Raw genomic sequence first — 21,363 nt, forward strand, 5'->3', positions numbered from 1 at the left:
GGGACCATTGTTTAAGAGGAATGACAGTCCTTTTGAATCAATGTATGTGCTCATGTATGGTTTCAAGTTGTTTCCCAATTTAAGTAAACTAAACAGGGAATCATACTTACAACAGTATTAAAATGGATTAAGGACCCAAATCTGGTAAGTCACATTGGAGGAACAGAATAATTTTTAATGATAACATTTAAAGGCTTTTGCAACTCCAAAACACAGCCCTTACCCCTGTCCTGGAACAGAGAGAGTGGACATCTGTTTAAATCTACTCCTGTTTGTATGTTCTGAACTTATAAATGCTGTATAATTATTGGCCCAGACTGCCAGAGTCACAGCAATCTGCTTCCCACAACAATACAAGCAAAATCATTATTACCAGTGAGTCAGTACATGCAGTGTTGATCTACTAAACATACGTGAAAACTATTTATGCCCATTTTTTTCATATTAATCAGCCTGGTGAAGACAGCTTGACAAAGCTAAATGGAGGTTAGAGTCATGCCCACTAAACATGCCCCCTTGGGTCCTTTGTGCGGCTGACAGTGGGCTGCCTGTGCGGATAGGTGTGGGTGACCTGTGGTGCTATCTATGCAGGGCAAACCTGCACTTATCCCACATGGGACCACGATCAGTGTGCCCACACAGGGCCCAAAGCAGTTTTGCTCTTATATGGGGCCAAGAGAATTCTTTCTTGGGGACCCAAAAAGGCAAAACTGCCATGGACCCCAAACGGGTTAGTCTCATATGGGCCTCATGGGCTTCATATGGGTTTTCACACACAGAAAACCCATATAAGTACCCAAAAGAGCAAAACTGTTCTAGGCCCTGTGTGCTGCCTGGGGCTCATAGGATAAATGTGAATTTGCCTTTCCCCACACAGCCTCATGTGTGGCAAACATGCCACAGTGGGCATTCTGGTGCATCAGTCGGGGAATATCATGCATTGTCATGCATGCGTTTTTGTTCCTAACTAAACCTTCGGAGAAGGTTTTAGAGGTGTTTATGTTTCTGTCTGTTCTCTGTCCAGTATTTGGAAGTCTGGTCTGAACTGATTAACAAACAGCATTAGTATCCCAGGAGTACTGCTGCTAGCATGACTACAAAAGTGACTGATGCATAATATTAGCAAAGGTTTAGATTCCAACATTATCAATTTCACACACAAAGAACTGCAGACTTGCATTGATTATTATTTTCTTATGAACTGCAATAGTCTGTCATGAAAAAGAAAACACATGTTCTCTGTTTTGGAAGGAAATTTAGCTCCTGTTATTTTATTTTCTTATTTTAATTTTGTCTTGTATTTTATTTAAAAGCTCCACAAACTTCACCATAATAAGATAAGCAGATCTTCATATTTTGGGAACTAACTGCTGTAAACCAAAGAGAGAGACCGTGAAAGAGATTTAGGAAGAAAGGGAAACTATGCAACTGTCAAGTTGCCAAGATGTTAAGATGTTTATGTAATCTCTCCCCTGAATTTTTGGAATCTTTGTGTTCCTTCCCCACTCATTTAACCCCTGTCAACCCTTCTGTGTCCATTGACTTGCGTAGGGGTGAGTGTGAGCACTGAGAACTTGGGAACAGTGTGCAGTATGTGCGTAGACTGCGCCTGAACTACCCAGGATCATTTCCTGTCCTCAGCTTCCAGCCTAATACCAAACAGACCTCTTCCTTAATATCCTTTCTATTTACCACTCCATGGGTGTGCCGGAAGTGAGGTCATGGTTTTCTTGGCATGGTCTTCTTATTATAATATAAGAACTGTACAACAATTAAAAAAAAACCAAAAAAACAAACAAACCAGCAAACCTTTTTAGAGGTGTACCTATTATATACATAATCTGCATACCAGATTATTAACAATTAAAGACTTTCTATAGTTTAAAGTAGATCCAGTAAAAATACTTCATAAAAATATCCACAAAGACGGCTGAAGACACATGCTGAAAACAGTAAAATTCCAAAGAAATGGCTCCTGACAGTTGCAGTCATAGTGGAAACATTTCCATAGATGCGCAGAAGATTTTGGCTGTTCCACTTTTTGGTGTCAGTAAGCCTCCTTGAGAGCGTTGCTGACCAAAGATATCTGCATGATCTGCAGAGTTAAAACAGTAAGATTTAATACATCTTCAGAGCTAACCCATCTGTTTGTAACTGTGGAGAAATACTGAGTCATCGATATGTGCTTATACATCTCTATTCATGTGTTCTAGTGTGTTTCTATGTACCCAGGTATGTGCATGTGATTTATTATTTATGAACAGGGAGTGGAAAATCACAGCAGGAAAGAGATCAGGCTGGTGACAAAACAAACCCTGTGCACAGGAGCTGCCTTCTCAGGATCCCATCTGTCCCATAAAGAAGCAACTGCAAGCAGATGCCTCCAGTGTGATTTTTTTTACGGGGGGGCACAGAGGCCAAAAAGACAAGCATGTGCTTTCACGCACTGGAAAAGGTGCAGAAAGCACCTGAAAGAAAAAGACCTTGATGAGGTTAATCCAGGTAATGCACGAATGTATTAATGAGCCATTTGTGAAAGGCAAGGTGTCTGTACCTTAAAAAACTCGAGGATACATTAAAAATGTCTTCACTCAAACTGATGGTTGCTTCAGTGTTACTTCGTTGCAATATGTCTTTGCAGTTTGATGTCTTTGTATGTTTTTGATTAAAGAAAGAATGATGCTAATTCTCTCAGGGAGCCCTCCCTGGATATTAATTTCAGTTTGCTGTTGAGTCATAGGGGTGGTGTTTTCTCCCCCTATCTCTCTCTCCCTCTCTCTAACAGGAAGACAAAGGTTTATTATTCTTTCATGACCATAATCACATTATTGCATTACTTAAGGAAAAAAAAAACACAGCCGTTCCCTAAACAGATTGTTTTGCATTTACATTTTAAGAAAATTGCAGATGTCAGAAGTGCAAACAGCCTTAGCACTTCTCCTCTTTATTCCGCTTGCTCTACTGTGGTTTCAGCCACCCGAATCCAAGCCTTTCATCAGAGGTTTCCATCTACTGTTCATTCACGCTGCCTCGCTGTGGTGCAGATCACCAACAAAGGCTGTGCATGGCAACCTTTGGAAAATGAGTGGGTGTGGCGGCTCTCTCACGAAATGTACTGCAAATATTAATCTAGGTTAAATACTGTAGTTAGCTTTTGTTACTATGAAACCTGCCTCGAACACACAGCCTCACCTGATCCTGGCAGTTAGCTTTGTGAGCAAGTGCTATCTTGTTTAACTCTCCCCACCATTACACACTTTATGTTTCATTCTTCCCTACCTGCAGACAGACCTTTGCCAATCATTAGTCACACCCCCTTCCCCCATCACCGTTTCCATCTCCAAAAATGCTGTGAATTTATATTTATATTGAGCACCACACGGGAAGATTCGGGCTTGTCTGACATGATCCAGGAAAAGTCTGTCTTAAAGCCATACGTGCCCTGTAATTAGACTGCTCTCATTTATCTTTAAGTCATTTTCACCTCCTCCTCCTCTTCTGTTGCCTTTCTTCTTCTGTTTCTTCCTGTTTTTATCCCCATTTTCCAACCCTTAACATATCCACCCTCCTCAGACTAACCCAGTACTGGCGTGTAAATCAGCCCCAGGGACAGGTGGACATCTGCCAGTTATGAGGAGATTCAGGCAGGAATGTGATCGCTGATGCAGCACAGAGAAACATTCAAATTCTGGCGTAAAGGGACTCGGCTTTTCCACAAAAGGTCCTACAGGTTCTCCTTCAGCACCTCCTTCATCGATGCAGATGACTGGGTGGATTTTTGGAGAGATGCCTTCCACTTTCTTTTTGTTTTGCTTGCAACCAAAGAGAAAAGGGGGAAGCAGTAACTTGAGAAAGTGGTGGTGGGAGGATGTTTGATTTGGAACGATGATCCTGAAAGACCAGTGGGTGCAAAATTAAATGCAGTTCCAAGTGAAGTGAGTGCATGCTTAGATTTTGGAGCCTCCAAACTACTGGGGTTAGCCGGTGGGTTAACGAGCGAAATATGTGGGATCTAGACCAGGATGTTCTTTCAAGCCCCAGAAGGGTGTAGCACAATAACAGCTCAGCTCTGACACTGACCCTCTGGAAGGGTAAAATGAACACTTGATTTCGCTCTTCTCAGCTTTTCTTCCTTATTTTCCCATGAAGACTATGGGCAAAACTAATGAAAAATGTCACTTTGCCCCCGCAATCATATGGCTTCAATAAACCTGGCAAACACAGAGCTTGGTTAAAAATGTTGGTAGTTAAACAGTTTGCAAAATATGACAAGCAAAGTTCAGTGCATGCTGAGAATACAGAAATACTGTTCATGATATGCAGCAATCAAACATGAGAAAAACATTATTATTACCAGTGTTAACTAAGTGGTGCGGTCAATTACTGATGCAAGATACTTTTTTCAAGTATCTCGCAGCTGTTCTCAATTAGTATGTCAACTCCTTCAGTGTAGCAGTTGACATATTATTGTGATTACATGTTTACTATGTTTTGTGTGAGGCTGCTTTTACCAGTTCTGTCTTCTCATTAAAGTCACACTATCTCGTAACACGACTCCTTTAAGTTACAAATGTTCATCAAAAACACACATTTTGAAATATAAATCAACATTAAGCTTCGTCATTGCATTGTAAATACACTGAACCACATCATTGTTTGTCAAGACAAAGCCAATGGAAGCTTTAGCTTACTTTACTTAAGCTGCGTATACCAGCCATACAAGCCTGGGATAGAATTAATGTAAAGTTATTTATAACTTTATTTTCAAAGTAGACTTTAACATTCTGAAAGATGCACTTACTTCCTTTCTAGTATAGAAGATCAAGGGCATTCTCGTATATTCATTAAATATAATTGAGCTACAGGTTATATGAGCATTAACAGTATAAACAAGGGGAATTAGGAATCCTGGATCTGTCAGCTAAAACCTCTAAAGGTTACTAATTAAAATGTTTTATTTAATATGTGCAAAATGTTGTGTATTCTTGGTTATTCTCTTCAGATTGAGAAGCATACATTGAGAACTAGAATTCACTGCAATGAACAATTTCAGCATATACTCTCTCCATAGCATTGCAACTTGACATTTTCAAATGTCACTTATTAAGCAGATTACTCAGACGTGACAGATCCAGGTAGCTGCTGTTCCCTGCCTTACAGTCTTTAAACTACACAAAACAAACCGGCGGCTTGCACAAAGTTTTCTATCAACACACTTGAGAGCAGGACTGATCTCTTCCTCATAAAAGAAAATGTTCTCTTAAAAAAAATAGTTTGGAGGGAAAGAAGACTAGGATTTGTAATCCAGCATTTTCCCGAAGCTATTCACAACACCCATTAAACGTTTAGATGCGTGGGTGAAAAAGTGCAAAGCCACAAAACAGCAGTTCTTACACCATGTAACATATTGTTTCGTTTCTTGTCAAACTGGGCTCTGCATGGAAAAACTTGGGCTAATATTCCTGGAGTTGCGTTTTGCCTGTTTTCTCAACAACAGAGGGAACCCCCGCTCTCCAGTGCTCCTACACACCCTCACCACACTACACCACACCACACCACACTACACACACCACAGCTTTCCTCCCTCCCCTCTTCTTGGAGCTTGCCCTTTTTAGGCTGTTCCTCTTTCTTTTTTCTTTTTTTTTTTCATCTGAAAGAGGGATAGTGTGACAGCTTTTCCTGCTTGTAGATTGGAACCGGGAGAGAGAGAACTCTGTTACTCGCTCCGTCTCCAACTTTCAGAGGAAGTTACCACCTCTTCCCCAGACCCTGTACACATACTCAGGCAAACACACGCTCTCTTCAGGACTTGACCACAGCAGCAACAGAGCAACAGTCAAGGCTGCTTTTAATGCCGTGCTCTTTTTTTTTCTTTTCTCTAATTCAAAATTTGGAGGGAAAGAAGATTAAGATTTGCAGTTTGCTTTCTGTGTGGACTGAACAGCTTCTCTCAAGAGTGACGGGTGAGTTTAACATTCATATCATAGAAACTCCTGTGAACCACGAACTCTATTTCTTTACAATTAACTCTTTCCTGTATTAGAGGGAGTCTGAGATTTAATTTGTTTTAGTTTAGAGAGATGCTTGGGTTTGGGAAAACTTTCCTGTGCTATAAAGTCTGATTTCTGGTTTTCATCACAGCGACTCTGGTAAGTTTTTACAAGAAAAAGCAGCTTATCTGCAGTTGTTTCTGTTTTGATTAACTGTGTTCAAAGGTTTAGAGAAGCTTGAGTGAAGCGACTGAGTTTCAGTAACAGCAGAGTGAATACATTCTTCAAACCTTTTGAGCACCTGACATCTTTTTTACATAAAAAACACATGTTCTTATTGTACAATCTACTGTCCCGAACTAAGCTGGATCCTCATCTGCAGTGTCAGTGCATCAGAGCTGAGTTAAAGTGTTTTTAGCTTGTAACAGATCTGAGAAGAGCTGATGCAGCACTAGTTGAGACAGGGCAGAAGAGCTGGATTTCCCGTGCCTCTGCACATCATTTTCTAAACTTACAGTCACTAGATAGTTGTCTAATAAAAGGTTCAATAAAAGCAAACATCCTGTTGCTTTTTTAGTTTGTTTTTAAGGCCACAAAAGAGCAGATTCTTACAGTATAATAAGAGACGTGAGAGATGTCAAAGAATTTTAAAAGCAGGGCACACATGGTGCGTACGGCTCTATTCATCTGTCAGTTTTTCTTTTCCTTTTTTTGCATAAGCACTAAGAAAGGATCGTGCTCAACAGCAGCTGACCATATGCCTCATTTCCATTAGTTCTATCTTTCTGCTGGATGATTGTGGTTAGCACCTCTTATCAGAGAGAAGAGTGCTGATGGGTGGAGGCTGGATGGGGCTGGAGCTGCTCTCCAGTGTCTTTTTATTCACACTATCTGAGTGGACTGCTTGCACTGTAGCCTCCCACATTCAATCAGATAATCTCCCATAGGAAGAGCATGTAACAGGGTTAAATGACCCCTTGGAGCCTGATTATCAAGAGTTGACTTCTGCATGACCTCTCCAAGCTATTCATACTAGCAGACTTTTCTTTTTCCAAAACCCAGTTGACTCACTTGTCAGTTGGCCTGTCTTATCTGTCCTGAGGATGGTTGGTAACTCACTCCATTTACTCAGAGGTGAAAGGTCAGATTCTGACTTGATTTGCTTGTCTAAAGTCCCATGGTACCAATCTGTTTGCAGAAAGTTTCAATCCACACAAAGCCAGGATAAGTCAAAAGAACGTAGCCCACATGGATAGCATTCATAAACAAACCCAGTGCAAGAGAAGGGCTAATATAGGCAGCTAGATATATTATCGTTACTCTTTGTAATTAATGTTTACACAGGAACAAATAGCCTGTAATGATGTAATACTGTTGAAGCCCTGCAGAGGTATAGTGTGAGAGTCTCTGTACATACATTTGGCTGATTTAGCAGGACTCAGAATTAGGCATTTTGTACAACAGTGCTGTCTTATCAAATGTGAACAATGCATTGTTATCACAAAAGCATCCCAGTAAACATTCTCCCAGTCCCATGTGTAGACCACCGCATCAAACTTCATCTTTCCAGTTCTTCGCTTAGGGAGAGAAGTATTATATTTAAAATTGAAGTAAGAGCAATGAGGTAATTTTCCATCAGTGCATGAATTTAGCGAATTAGATCTTAATGCATATGTTTTTAGTGTGCCTCTTATGTCCCTTGGACATAACTTGGACACATGGAAAAATGCTGAATCAGGAGTTCACTGTTGGTTGCTCAGTATTGCAAATTGTCCCAAAAAATGTACAAAAGATGGGAATGTCAAAGAAAGCAAATGAAAAAACGTCAGCCAACACCAATGAACCACTTCACCTACATTTATTTCTTGGAGTATTTTCAGCTTGTTCCAACTTTTCATGAAAAACATGCCATGAAATGGAAATACTGTAACTGTCTTGTGCATCACCTTTTAATTTCACATTTATTGTCGCTGACATCTTTTTAGGTGAGTTGGGTTTAAAGTTAAACTTGCAATGGTTTGTTTTGTATCTGGATGCACAGCATATGTTTGTCCTAAGGTCAGAGTGCCTTTGATAACCACTGCATGAGAAAAAATGCTTTGCCAAAAATGTGTTTATTTACAGTGAAGATGCTGTGATAATGGTTTCATGGGGCATATTTAAGCTAGGATATGAAGTCATGCACGATCAGATGATCATCAGCAGATCTCCCTGAACAACACCCAGCCCCAAAACAAAGTGCTCCATTTAAACAGCAGGCCTTCTCCTTTTAACTGTTAGTGCCGGTGGTTTTATTATAGCCGCTAACTGTTGTTACCAGGGTTGAAAATGTGGGAAAAATGGTGAGTGTTTATCACTGAGAACCCTTCTTGTCTAGTTTTTCATCAGGTAAAAACACAGCTCCAAAATCATGTCATTCATCATGCAGCAGCTGGTTTCACCTTAACGCCTTTTTAACACACTCATATATGTGTACAGATTTAATTACTGCACTTTTAACAGCGGTTTTGTTTAACAATTATATGGCCTTGGTTAAAAGGTGATAGCTAACACATAAAAAATATATATTTTAGGTCACTGACAAATATGAGTTTGATAAATGAGGTGTCTCCAAAACTATGTTTAGCAAAGCTTCGACTAGCCGGTGATGCCTTCCAGGACTCGGGGCTTATTGTCTTCTAGCAGGAGCCCCACTGGCCTAGACAGTCTGGTCTTTAGATTTCAGTGGATGTTTGACATGTTAAGTCCAGTGGGTTTACCTAAGCTTACACTCCTATCTTGGATACACGTATGCTGAGACACACTTGCAGCTGGACCTACACATACTGGAAGAAGAGGGGCATGCAGGAAAAGACACACGGTGAAAAAATGTGCTTGAGCATGCACAAATGTGTGGTGGGCATATTTTTGCTTAGGCTGCAATATTTGGTACATTTGTTGTTTGAAACAATGAAAAGAGCTGACTGAACGTTATTTAGCCCCAGTCTGAAGGCATTATTCGGCAGATAAAACAATCAACAATAACTGGGCTGTTATGTTAAGTAATATTTGCAGCCTACGAGGGCACATAAAATTAGCACCAATGACAACAAAAGCACTGTCAGCACAAGCCATGTCACATTTTTATTTTTGTCTTGCTGTAAATAAACCCAGAAAATTGAGAGGATTAGTTTTAGAGCACCATGCCATGTTATAAACTATCATTTTTAAGCTACGCTATGGTCTGTGCTCTAAGCACCTCCTCCACATCTCTATTGTAAAAATATGACACTATCATGATCTAAGAGTTAACCATAACAGATGACAGTGCTGTTTTTCTAATTGCTACTGGTTACTGAAAGAAGTCAGTAGGTGCCACTACCTCAAAAGCCCTTAAAATATCTCAAGTCATACAAGCAGCCTTCACTTTCACTACACAAACTCAGTCCTGCCAGAGCAACACTTCGAAACTTCCTAAATCTACTGGAACTGCAACATATTTGTGGATAGCCTACAGCGAGCTGTATGGGCCCAATCATGGAAAGGGCAAACACGTGTTTTGTGTCACAGAGTAATCCGTAGGGTCCATGTAATTGATACAGTATGTGGTGCTGGCTTGCTGCTGGACGGTGGCCAAGATCAATGAAAACGATGAGATCATGTCTCTATTTTTGGAGATTTAAATTTGTGCTGATCTAAAGCCCGAAGTAATTTAGAGAATCGTAGAGGAATGCTCAAATGAATCGATCTAAACATCCAGGAATTACTCAAACAACCTATAAGAAAAAAGCTGTACTCACACGAATATATAAATAAACCTTTTCAGCACAACACACAATGGTTGTCACAAATTGGATTCCCTACTGCCATCAGCTATTTGACTTATACCTTGATGACGTCAGTATTAAGAAGGAGCATGGGAAATCTCTTCCTGATTTACATAGCAAAGCATTCTCTCTCTGCCTCATATCAGGAACACATCTGCATGCTATTAACCACTTGCTCTAACCCCAAGCTCAGTCCTGCATCTCTATTACCCTCCCATTACCTGCTATAACCCACAAAACATATTCTCCACAGGGCGAGCAGTACACTGAGGTTCACTTCTTCATGACATGAAGATGGAAAGGAATTAATCAGGGCAAGAGATGCTTTGCCCTGAGTCTAGCTGCCATCACATTGGGACAGTGAATTCCTAACCTAACTGCTGTTGAAAGCTAAATATCTGTTGTAAAATAATTGGCTGACAATGCTGCAGGAGTTTGTGTTCACTCCTGGAAAAGCGTTTGTCCTTGAAAGAAAAGCTGTTGTTCATTAGGTTTATGTAAAATACAGTACCCAGTGCCCAGAGCCATCAACGCATAAAAACCAAAGGTCTTTTTCAGCATCGTATCCAACACTAAAAGATATTCAAGACTGTCTAAGAGTCTCAAGAGGAAACTTAATAAAAGCTGGGCATGTCCTGACTTTAAAATTCACTATGCTGTTTGTCTTTGCAGCTGGCTGTAGCTAGGGTGAGTAGTTCAGAATGGGGTCAAATATGATTGAAATTCTGTTTGTTTTTACCAACAGTGAATGTTACATGGGTAATGTTTTTTCCGATGATTTAATCATGTACTGTCAAACTACTGGGAGTAGTTGGGAGTAGTTCTTGGAAACTGAAAGTCTTCATGTTCATATAGGTAAAACCTTCAGTCATTAGCAGACATAGTCAAAGGAGTTTGCAAAGAAAAGCGTCTGGACTTCTTTAAGTTGCTTGAAGACGTTTCACCTCTCATCCGAGAAGCTTCTTCAGTTCTAGTAGCTTCTCGGATGAGAGGTGAAACGTCTTCAAGCAACTTAAAGAAGTCCAGACGCTTTTCTTTGCAAACTCCTTTGACTACGATGACCTGGATGACTGAGAACCTTCACAGACATATTAGCAGACATAGCTTTCACAGTGCTCATCAAACTTTTCTTGATCTGAGGCTGGAAATAAATGCTGACGTTGGAAACTTGAGGTAATGAGACAAACTGCACTCAAGGACCTCTCATTCGCTTTGGACGATGCTCTTAGTCTTCACCTGCAAATGTGGTTTGAAGCCCCATAGGCATTTAAATTCATGGGAAGTTTGAAATCTTGCTGGTCTGTGATAACAGCGAAAACTTCATCTGCTTTTGTAATCAGTGTGATTCTAAATGGGCAAAGGAGCCAGAACAAGACAGCAGGTATACTTTATACTTTCAACTCTCATTTCCACTTTCAGCCCCAAAAGCTTTTTTATCTTCTTATTTGCATGTTAAAGTTCTTCCTAAAACACATCTTTTTCTGAGAAGTTACTTTGACCACTCTCTGTTTAAATAAATGGTGAAAAGAAACATAACATTAATTTTAAAAATGTACTTAATGTTAGTTATTACCTGTTTGACTAATCGTTTGGCTTTTAAGAAGCATTTTCCCCCCTCATAGGTTATATTGTCTCTGGCTTAGTGCACCTATACTCCTAAACAAATACTTGTAACTAACACGAGTGTCCCAAAGAAAAAATAGTAGGTGTGAGTGACCCCACATATTTTAAACTATGATATCCCTCAGCTGTTTGCTGTTTGCCTGTGTCAGTGCAACGAGATGATTAGCTTGTTTTTGTTTCCTAGTTTGGCAGATGGGGAACAGATAATTTATTTTTTTAGAATAAGTTAGTGGAAAACTGGAAGTACGAACAAAGCTGAAGCGTGCGGTAAAGGCCTCTGCAATAGCCTTATGCCATATGGATCACCTAGCCAACCTGGTGAAATATACTAGCACCCTATTCAGGATTCTTGAAGTTGGGGAGCCTGGTGGAGCAGTGGTTCAGATCTGCTGGCCAGCTACACCCCTCTGTCTGGAGTGCACCTTCCCTTTGGGGGTTCTCCCTGAGTATTCCAGCTTCCTTCTACAGTTCAAAAACAAGCTTGTTAACTGGTTATTCTAAATTGGTGTGACTGTGAGCATTACTGTCTATCTTTGGATGTTAGCCCTGTGATAGTTTGGCAGTTTGTACCTTGTCGCTTGGCCCATGACAGCTAGGCTAGGTTCCAGCCCTCCCACAACCCTCAGCTGGATTAATGGTTAAAGAATACCATATCTCTGTCCTTTCAATATTTTTCTAAAAGTTATCTAGCATAAAATTTGGCTTTTTTGCTTGTTTTTTGCTGATGAATACTACACTCCATCATACACTCTCAAACTCTCCAACCTGTGTCTGCTCATGTTCAGCCTTGTCTGGTTTTCTGCATCTTTCCTGATGGTACCCTTATGAATTTTTTGTTTCCAAATGGAACAACCTTCCTGTCAAGCCTTCACAACGGGGTAGCAGAACTGACAGTGATCACAGCTTGAAATCCAAGATGTTGGTGTCAAGAGTAACTTGGAAGAAATGTACTCTTACTTTCTCCAGAAATGCAGCCCTGTGCAGCCCTCCTCCATTTGAAGAAAACTTACTAGCACTTCCAGAAGAAATTACCCTTCACCCTGTGGACATCCATGAATGCTTTCACAGACACAGTTGACAGAGATCTTGGTTTGGACAATGTTTCTATTTACCAAGTGGAAAGTAATCTACTGCACTTCTGCTGTTTTGTGGAGAACTTGAAATTCCATTATGTTTGAGTGCTTGGAGACGGTTCGCTGGCTTGATTACAGGTGTCTGATAAATGGCGTGCACATACATCCAGCAGATATTTTTGTGATACAGTTTCACATTCTTTGGCGTGTGAGCCAAAACGAAGCTATGATTCAGTAAGTCTTTTTTTTCTTTTTACAGGAACTTGCACAGTTTCAGAATGAGATCTGAAAGCTGAAAATAATAAGTCTGTTTGATGTTGTGGATCATTTAGAGTTTTTTTTTTCATTGGCAGCTACAGAATAAGACCAAAAAAGCTTTAATCAACATAATTAAGACCAAAAAAAGATGCTATAAATCCTAACAGCAGCTTTTGTGATCTTAGCTACCAGAGAGAGTCTGTGTGTGCATCTAAATCTGGCTATTTTCATTTTGTGAAGTTTCATCCCAGGCAAACCACAGACACACTGTCTGTTGTGCTGGGAATCATTGCAGCTGCAAAGAAATTTGAGGTATTAAAAATATTTCTTTTCTTCTGTGGTTCAGTGTGTGTGTCATTACAATGGGGAAATAACACAGACAGGCTTTCTTGTGTAATCTGACCTTTTCATGTTCTGTGTATAAATCAAATGTGGCTTGACTCCTCGCGTAAATTCCACTGAAGAGTTACAACTTTGACTTCTTCATTGTGGAAAAGGAGCAATATGGTTGGATGGTTTATAAAACTACTGTTACTGGTGAACTATCCAGGGGGGAAAGTGCATCTATTCTGTGACAAACCTTTGCCTTGGAAAGCTGCCCATCTAAGGAGCCACCTGATAAATCGCTCAGCTGACATCTGTGTACAGTAAACAGCCCAGTCTATTCTGTCTCAACCTACTTATCTAAGACAATGAAGCAGAGGAAAGGCTTTGCCCTGGATGTTGTCTCTGTGGAAAGGGATAAACCTTGTGGGAAGGAAGAGCAGTTGTGGTTATCGCCACAACAACAAAAATATCGCACTGCATAACATTTCGTAGCTGGTCCTCCACTCAGCTATTTCTTCCAAACCAAAGCAAACAATGCCTGGTCAAAAAATAGCGCCTGACCTCTTCTCAGGCCACAACGTCACGATGTGTTTATCTTGGCTTCTGCAGTGATCTGACACAAACAGCTCATTGCTGAGTGACACACACACGCATGCACAGGGATGAATGGTAATTTAGTTGTTGCCCTTTTCATTTGTTACTGGAATAATAGTTGTTTTGATATAACAGGACATAAAATATAGACTGTGTGTTTCCCACAGAAAAAAAAGAAAATAATGTCAGGATGATTTGAGTGATTATTTAATATTCAGAGACATGAAGACGACCTCAGTCTTTGACCTGAGGGTATGAGACCCTTTTTTGGCCTTAACAAGGCCAAAAAAAAGGCAGAATTTCAAAAGAAATGCCTCTTTCTGCACCTCCAACCAGATGAGTAAGGTCACAACATTTTCCAGGCAGTTAAAACTTAACAACTGTTTGAGTAAAACATGATGGAAAGAAATGATACATCAAATCCCCAAAGCATGACTGTTTTCTTATAATGAAGGTCTCCTTTTTAAAGCTTTGGGGTAGTGCAAAATCTGCAAAAGAAAAACAGATTGGGTCACTTTGAGAACATGACTGAGAGCTGAGTCACGATACAGTGCATGCTGCTGCAGAGGAGCAGGTCTGTTAATAATTTCCTTGTTTGACTAAAACAAAAACACAACAAAACAACAAGGCAGGATAATTAGTGTTTAAATAGGTTTTAAACAGCTCTCCAGTTATCATTAGCCACCAGTAACAGATGCCAAAATCCTAAAGCTCAGTTTTGCTGCATAGCAGTGTGAGTAGAGGCCAGTTAATGTTCTTTAGGTACCCAATCATTAGCTTTGACCTTGGCTTAAAAAGATTGTAGTCATCCGAGCCGTTTACTTTATTACCCCTGGGACAAAAACAAAATATTTCATTTAAAGCCTGTGCTTTTCTGCTCGGCTTGGATAATGATGATAGATTCCATTATGTGGATTCTATCATCCAGTGGGATTCGCCTCAGCAGGAGATCGGAGATGAATTTGTTCATTATTTGTTTATCTACTTTTATAATGAGAGGAAGCTTGTTTGGAAGGATCTATCACTGCATCGTGGAGCAGCTGCCTCCTGTATGGCTCAAGGTGGTCAGCCTGGAAAGCATGCTCCCACAGCGGCCGCTCTGTCACTTGGCTCCCCCGAGTGCTGTTTCAGTTAGGCACTGTGTAGAGTGCATAGGATCTGCCAAAAGTCAGCAAGATCAAAATCTGCCCTGGAAAGCTCAGAGGCTCTGCTAAACCAACTGCTGCTGGCAGAGGATCTTTTTTCCTAAACAGGGGTGCAAGTGAAAAAAACTCCACAGCTCAGCATTTTCACAGCACTCAGCTCTGCACCTGGCATGTAAACCGCTAAACCCCCAGGACGTTATAGGGCTTTTAGTAAGTATAGAAAATTGATTGTTATTGTTTGAGGTGCTAGAAACAAAAAGAAAAATCTCAAGTTCATGTCACTTGATCTGTTGTTGTTCCCAGCTTTCTATGCATAAAAAAGTCTAAATATGGAGTATCTTCAAGTCATAGAACAAAGTCCCACTAAGTTCATATCACAAACTAATTTAGTTCCCAAGATCTAATCAAATGTATTTAAAGACATCAAAAAAAGAAAAATAGTGTCATCACAGAGTAAGTTTAAATGTAAAGTTACTTTTCATGTTGATTTTATGACACTACTATGCACAACTTGGCCATACCTGTGTTTTTTTTCTCTATGTTGGAACAACTTAAGCACTAAAAAATGCAAAAAGTCTGCCTCTGGTCTCCTGCTGGACCACGTAACCTGCAATAGGTCTGTCTTTGTTTGCATTGCAGACGCCTCACTGAGTTTGGCTCTAACATAGCTTGACGTGTCTGTGTGTGTATTTGCTCTTTTTTTCAGGGTGGCCAAATCAGCTATTTAGCCTGAAGACCAAAGATCACAAGCCGTGATCCAACAGCAGAGACAAAAGAGGAGCGTGATAACTTTGCATCTGTTCTCCAACTTCTCAGAACAATATGAGCTGGAACTGAAGCCCCATAGTTTCATTTTTGTGGTAAGTTTTATACTTTATCTGCACTCCACTTTCTGTTTACTTCTACTTTTACAGGAGAATGTTTGCTGTGTTTTAAAGTTCATTAGTGGGCCATATTACATATGGTTTACACATGTGTGGTTTCATGTTGAATTTGACTAAAAGTTCCATCAACAAGTAAGCACAAATGCTACATAAATTATTGAGGTAGTCACATCATGATAGAGATCAGACATCCAGATTATCACTGGGTGCAATTTAGAGGTAAATGGAAACATAAACATGTGGTTTGTGCAATATGAACGAGTCCATATGATTTCTATAGGCACAGTGACATGTGGTTTAACTTAGAGAAGGGCGCACACAGGTTAGAGTGAGATGGTTTCAGTGCTCGTCATTGTTTCTCGTGAACAGAATGTTTTTTTTCCACAGTCAGCCACAACACAAAGCACATGCTAAAGAGGGATGGTGCTAACGTGTGTATGTGTGTTATTTCGAACTGGTCTTTTTTCGGTTGTCACCAGCACTCTTTTATGTAACTTGGTGCAACTCTGTGATGCCATCCTTGGGTAGTGACAGAAGTTATGGCTGCACATAGGAGCAGAAGAAGCACAACAAAGTTCATTTGACTGACAGGATATGGGAGGATAAGGCAGCTTAAATGTCAAGGAAACAATGGCTAAACATTAGAAAAATGTCAACTGTGCACTGGCTGCTTCCTCTGAGCTTTACAAATCGATCTGACAGTCCCATCTGACACGAAGGAGCCCGTTGTGGCTACTTGGAAAATTGACTCTTGACCTCATTTATATAGGGTTGTCATGGTTCAGAGAGAATGGCTGAGGCAAACTGCCATGTGCCAAATGCATTATGATGATCCCACATCAAGCTAGTACTTAATAGTGACACAAAGGAGCTTTTGTTGGGGACTCGAAGGCCTCATCCCACCCACCGGGCATATGAAGAATGTTGTGGTCAGTGGGTTTGACATCCAGGCGCTGCACAGAATATAAACCTGGAGGAAAAGAAGTCTGGCAAATATTTCAAAAGCGACTTTAAGCATCTGGAAGAGAACTTATTGATTAAGTGTCTTGTATCTTATAGCAATCAGATTAAATATTGTGTGTCACATGTCTGCTGCAGGTGTAAAAGAAGAAACCGGAGTCACTATGGATGTGAAGAAAAAGGAAATGGACCTCCTAAGTAACAGCATAGCTGCCTATGCACACATTAAAGGTAAGCCACAGTGTGAATTTGCCTCTCATTTTGTAACAACATTTAAATGTATCTAATGCAGTTTGTTTTTGTCCCTTCTTTAGCAAATCCAGAGAGTTTTGGCCTTTACTTTGTGCTTGGAGTGTGTTTTGGCTTGATACTCACACTCTGCCTACTGGTGATTCGGATCTCCTGCAAGCCACGCACCACCATTACCCCCTCCACTCCTGAGAAAAAAAACTTAAAGGACATCAACGAGGAAGATGAGGACAGTGATGACGATGATGAAGATGAAGAAGTGGACGATGTAGAGGCGACTGTTCCGTTGCCCACCACAGAAATCTCTGTTGGCAATCACACCAGCCAGTCGGACGGGACACTGAGCGTGAATGTGTTTACTTCAGCCGAAGAGCTGGAGCGTGCACAGCGACTGGAGGAGAGGGAACGCATCATCCGAGAGATCTGGAGGAACGGCCAGCCAGATATCCTGGGGACAGGAACGGGAACTATTGGAAGAGTGCATTACTACTAAGAAACATGAGGCTAAGGAAAGTGAGCCCTGAGAAGATAAAACATAGACTTTTGGGTGGGCCTGGAGTCCCTCAAGCCCAAGAGCCTGCGTTAGATACAAAGTGACTGGAAATTAGTCATATTTGACATACTTAGCTCTGACAGAGCAGACTGAGATATTGCACTTCTTATGTAGCATCGATAAATCTGACTGATTAACCAAACCAATGGAGGTCTTAAAGACTGAATAATTCATATGGAAGAGGTGTGGAGTGAATGTGGGGAATGATGGGACACTTGAAGTAATCAGTCTATTAAACTTGGTGCTTAATTACAGAAATGAAAACTAGATTTGTGTATGTAATAAATGAAAAATGAAAGTGTCAATAAGTAAAAAAGAAATGTTTGTTGAAACAAAGACTATTTCCGCTAACAATTCTGACCTTATAGGATAATGACTTTGCAGGATAAATCAAAGCACTTCACGAGCATATATACGTGTATTCTACAACACCAATCAGATACTGAAGTCCAAAGGTTTATACTGATCAGCTTCAAAATGAAACTCTCTATCTAATATTGTTGATGTTCTTCCTGCACTGCTAAAACAGCTCTGAAATGTGGAAGAATAAATGCCACCTTTGTAAGGCTTGCTGGGATGTGAGGAGCAGGCACTGAATTTTAAAATAAAATCAAGACCTCAAGGTTTTTCAGGAAGAACATTAGTATTGTAACATGATATCCAGTGCTAATCATATATTAATGCTGTGGCTGATCAGTGTGTACAAATCCAATATCATGTAAAAAAAAATAAAAAAAAATAAGCACACATGTCAAAATGTCAGACAAACACAAGAAGAATCACTGCACCTTTGGGCCATAAATATATTTTCAATAATAATCATGATAATAATAAAGACGGAGAAAAAGAAAAACAATCCCTAATTTGTTTGAATAATGAAAAGATCACCTTTGCCACTTTTATTTCTCAGTATCTCCTATGTGACTTAAAAAGTTAAACAAATACAGTGTGAAAATAAAAGAATTTCATCACAAACAATCCTGTGATGTTTGCTGCTTTTTACAGCCTGTTTTAATCGGATCTGTAAAGGGAGTGACTCAGAAAGAAAGAAAGAGAAAAGTATAACTTATAACGGGAGAAAGGCTCCTCACAGTTGCTGCTTGATGCACATTTGATCTTGATACAAATGTTCAGTTCGGTTCTTGGCCACTTTAACACAGAGTTTTCCTTCACCCACGGACATCTGCAACCTACAACATCTTAATGCTTCCCTCCACAAAGCTAAGTAGCCTGCTAGCTTTTTAATCTAATACATGCTAACTCTGCTACCTGTTGCTGCTGCCTTTGCAGTTGAAGTTGAAGCAGGGTTGGAGTAAGGGACTTGTTTAGGTTCCATTTACTCTCTGGTCTACACCACAGACCTCTAGCGCTAAGATTTGTTTGACATGTTCAGCGACTTACGTGACCTGTTGGTTTTACGTGTTTAACTTCGAATTATTCCATATATGTAAGATGGGCATTAGGATGTTGTGTGCATGCTAGCTTGTTAGTGCAGCACAGAGTTAGGCTGCTCACCTGCAGTTTTGTTTGTTTGCTTGTTTGTTTGCTTGTTGTTTTTTCGGCTCTGCCTGCTAATATCTGCTAAAACTGCTCATTTGTTGATTGATAACCTTTGATATGCTCGTTGCTAATCTCTGCTCCTGCACCCCATTCCTTATTTACTTTCCACTTAAATGCTAACCTGCTAACCTCTTCTCTTATTCTGTTGACCTTATGGCTGAATTGTTTTTACTGTTTCATATGCCCATTATGAATTTTTTTTCGTGCTTTTGATGCAGATTTAGAGAAAGATAATCACAGTGTTAATGGATGAATTGGTTTTGGATGCGTCCTGTGGTGGAAAGGGTCTCCCAAGTCTGGGTCACTGCAAGGCTAATGCTGTAAACCTGGATGTAGTTTAATTAGACACAAAGTAGTTAGCCAGTTATTAGTGAAAATGAAATTGAATTTAATGCAACAATGACGCTTGCAACCTTCTGCTGCACTCATTGCCCAATTTCTCTGAACTAGGTTGTATATCCTGGGATTGGAGGTGTTTTATTTAGAGCTGACCACACAGGCCATTAGCATGTCTGATGCACACAAGGTGCTTACTTGGCAGCCTAATTCCATCTGTGGTCTCGTGCAGGGTAATGGCCCCAAACGCTCCACATAATGACCAAAGTCAGACTCTGTTTCTAATGTGGTCTTCAGAGACGTGTTATCATCACTCCCACAGCTCAGCTGCTCTGAATTTCAGAGCTTAGATGTCCAATATCAACTCTGTGTATTAGTGTAATAAATCTGTTCCATGTGAGTTTGTAGCTTGGAACAATGTTTGGTTGCCAGTAAAGACTTACAGAACATTGATGAATTGTCCACACTGGTGGTGTGTTTGTGTTGAATATTATCACAAGTCGCTCTTCAGCGGTTTGGTGATTTACAATAAATGTTAGCATGAATTCTTGACACATCTGTAAATCCATAGAGAGGGTTAGTATGCACTAAAATACACATCATTGTAAGGCAACAACATTCCTTTTGTTGGGCACCCTGAAGCCAAAAGCGTTCATGTACTGTGCAGCTGGCGTAGCATTGCACAGAGATCTTGCTTCAAGAGAGAGGCAGATGATGAACTACTGCTGGTGTCGTCATAAAAGGACAAACTGTGCTGCAGGGCCAGATAGGGCTCAGGTTTGCCTTCGGGTCTCCGTTTTCTGATAGCATCTTCTGTGTTGAGGTCTTGGAAAAGGTTCTCCTGTGGTCAGTGGCTTAGAGAAATTAGCAGCTTTGATTGTGTGCAGTCCTTTTAAGGACTTATATCTTTTACTACAGTCACGACTGAATATTGTAAACAGTGTCATTTTCATATATATATATATATATATATATATATATATATATATATATATATATATATATATATATATATATATATATATGTGTGTGTGTTTTTACATCAATAAAGTTAAGTAAACATCAGCATGATTGAAATCTAGTTAGGAAAGCCATAAAGCCATAACTGAACTTATTTGACTTCAAAGTTTAAACATTAAGAAAATATATCTGTATGGATATCTCATTAAAGGTGACATATTTAATTTACGATTAAACAATGAGGAAAAATATGATAATAGGTTTACAGTTTGGTCTTAGAGAGAGAGCGGTGGTGCTCATAAACACTGAGCTGCCCCTTAGTTGGCTTCTGGAAGCTGGACACTCAGTAGGAAGTGGGCTTTTAGGGAGGACGGGATGTTTAAAGACACTTACTGGAGCTAATGTTACTGCTGTTTCAGGCGATGGCTCAACTAAGGGGCTATAGAGCAGGCATTATGAAATGAAGTGCTTTTTAATTGTGCAAAGCTTCACAGTTCCAAAGTAAAAATAGCTGAGCCAAGAATCAGAATACAATGTTCCTTTTAAGCTTAGATGACAAATCTGTACAAGCTGTACAAAACCAGATTTGTTTCAGTATCTGTCTCGCTTTCTTTGTCAACATCTTTCATTATTTCTAAATTTAACTTGGGATTTGTGTGTGTGTGTGTGTGTCTGACCTCTGGGCTCTGAAAACTTTTTCACTACTTCATTTTCAGTGCTCCCTACAGAGTTTAAATTCCACCAGTGTTACTGTACACTGTGCAGAGGTCACCATCTAAGACTAAGGAATAAAGTATTTGTGCAGATATTCCACTTTATTGGTGTATCTGTGCTGTAAGAAGAACTTGCCTTTAATAAACATTTAAGTCACGTGCAGGTCTTCACAGAGAGGACATTATTGTTTTTAGATATCCTCTGAAAGGTTTGTGCACTGTCAGCAGACTCTTTGTTTTGCTGTTTGTCCATAAAGGAACACATCATTAATCGGCATGATTCACAGTATTCTTTTGTTTCCATCAAAGTTTCAGAGCTTGATTCCTAAATA

The 21,363-nt window shown here is 40.0% G+C and overlaps 1 protein-coding gene across 1 annotated transcript; it reads left to right on the forward strand.

Annotated features, from left to right (window-relative positions):
• Positions 1-5,675: 5,675 nt before the first annotated feature.
• On the forward strand, positions 5,676-19,811 carry eva1ba (eva-1 homolog Ba (C. elegans)). Its single transcript, XM_031740684.2, has 4 exons — positions 5,676-5,963; positions 15,523-15,676; positions 16,799-16,891; positions 16,975-19,811. The coding sequence occupies exons 3-4, from the start codon at positions 16,825-16,827 to the stop codon at positions 17,400-17,402; spliced, it is 495 nt and encodes a 164-aa protein (XP_031596544.1). The 5' UTR covers positions 5,676-5,963; positions 15,523-15,676; positions 16,799-16,824; the 3' UTR covers positions 17,403-19,811.
• Positions 19,812-21,363: the final 1,552 nt, after the last annotated feature.

This window comes from Oreochromis aureus, linkage group 11 (assembly GCF_013358895.1).
Source record: "Oreochromis aureus strain Israel breed Guangdong linkage group 11, ZZ_aureus, whole genome shotgun sequence".
NCBI lineage: Eukaryota > Metazoa > Chordata > Actinopteri > Cichliformes > Cichlidae > Oreochromis > Oreochromis aureus.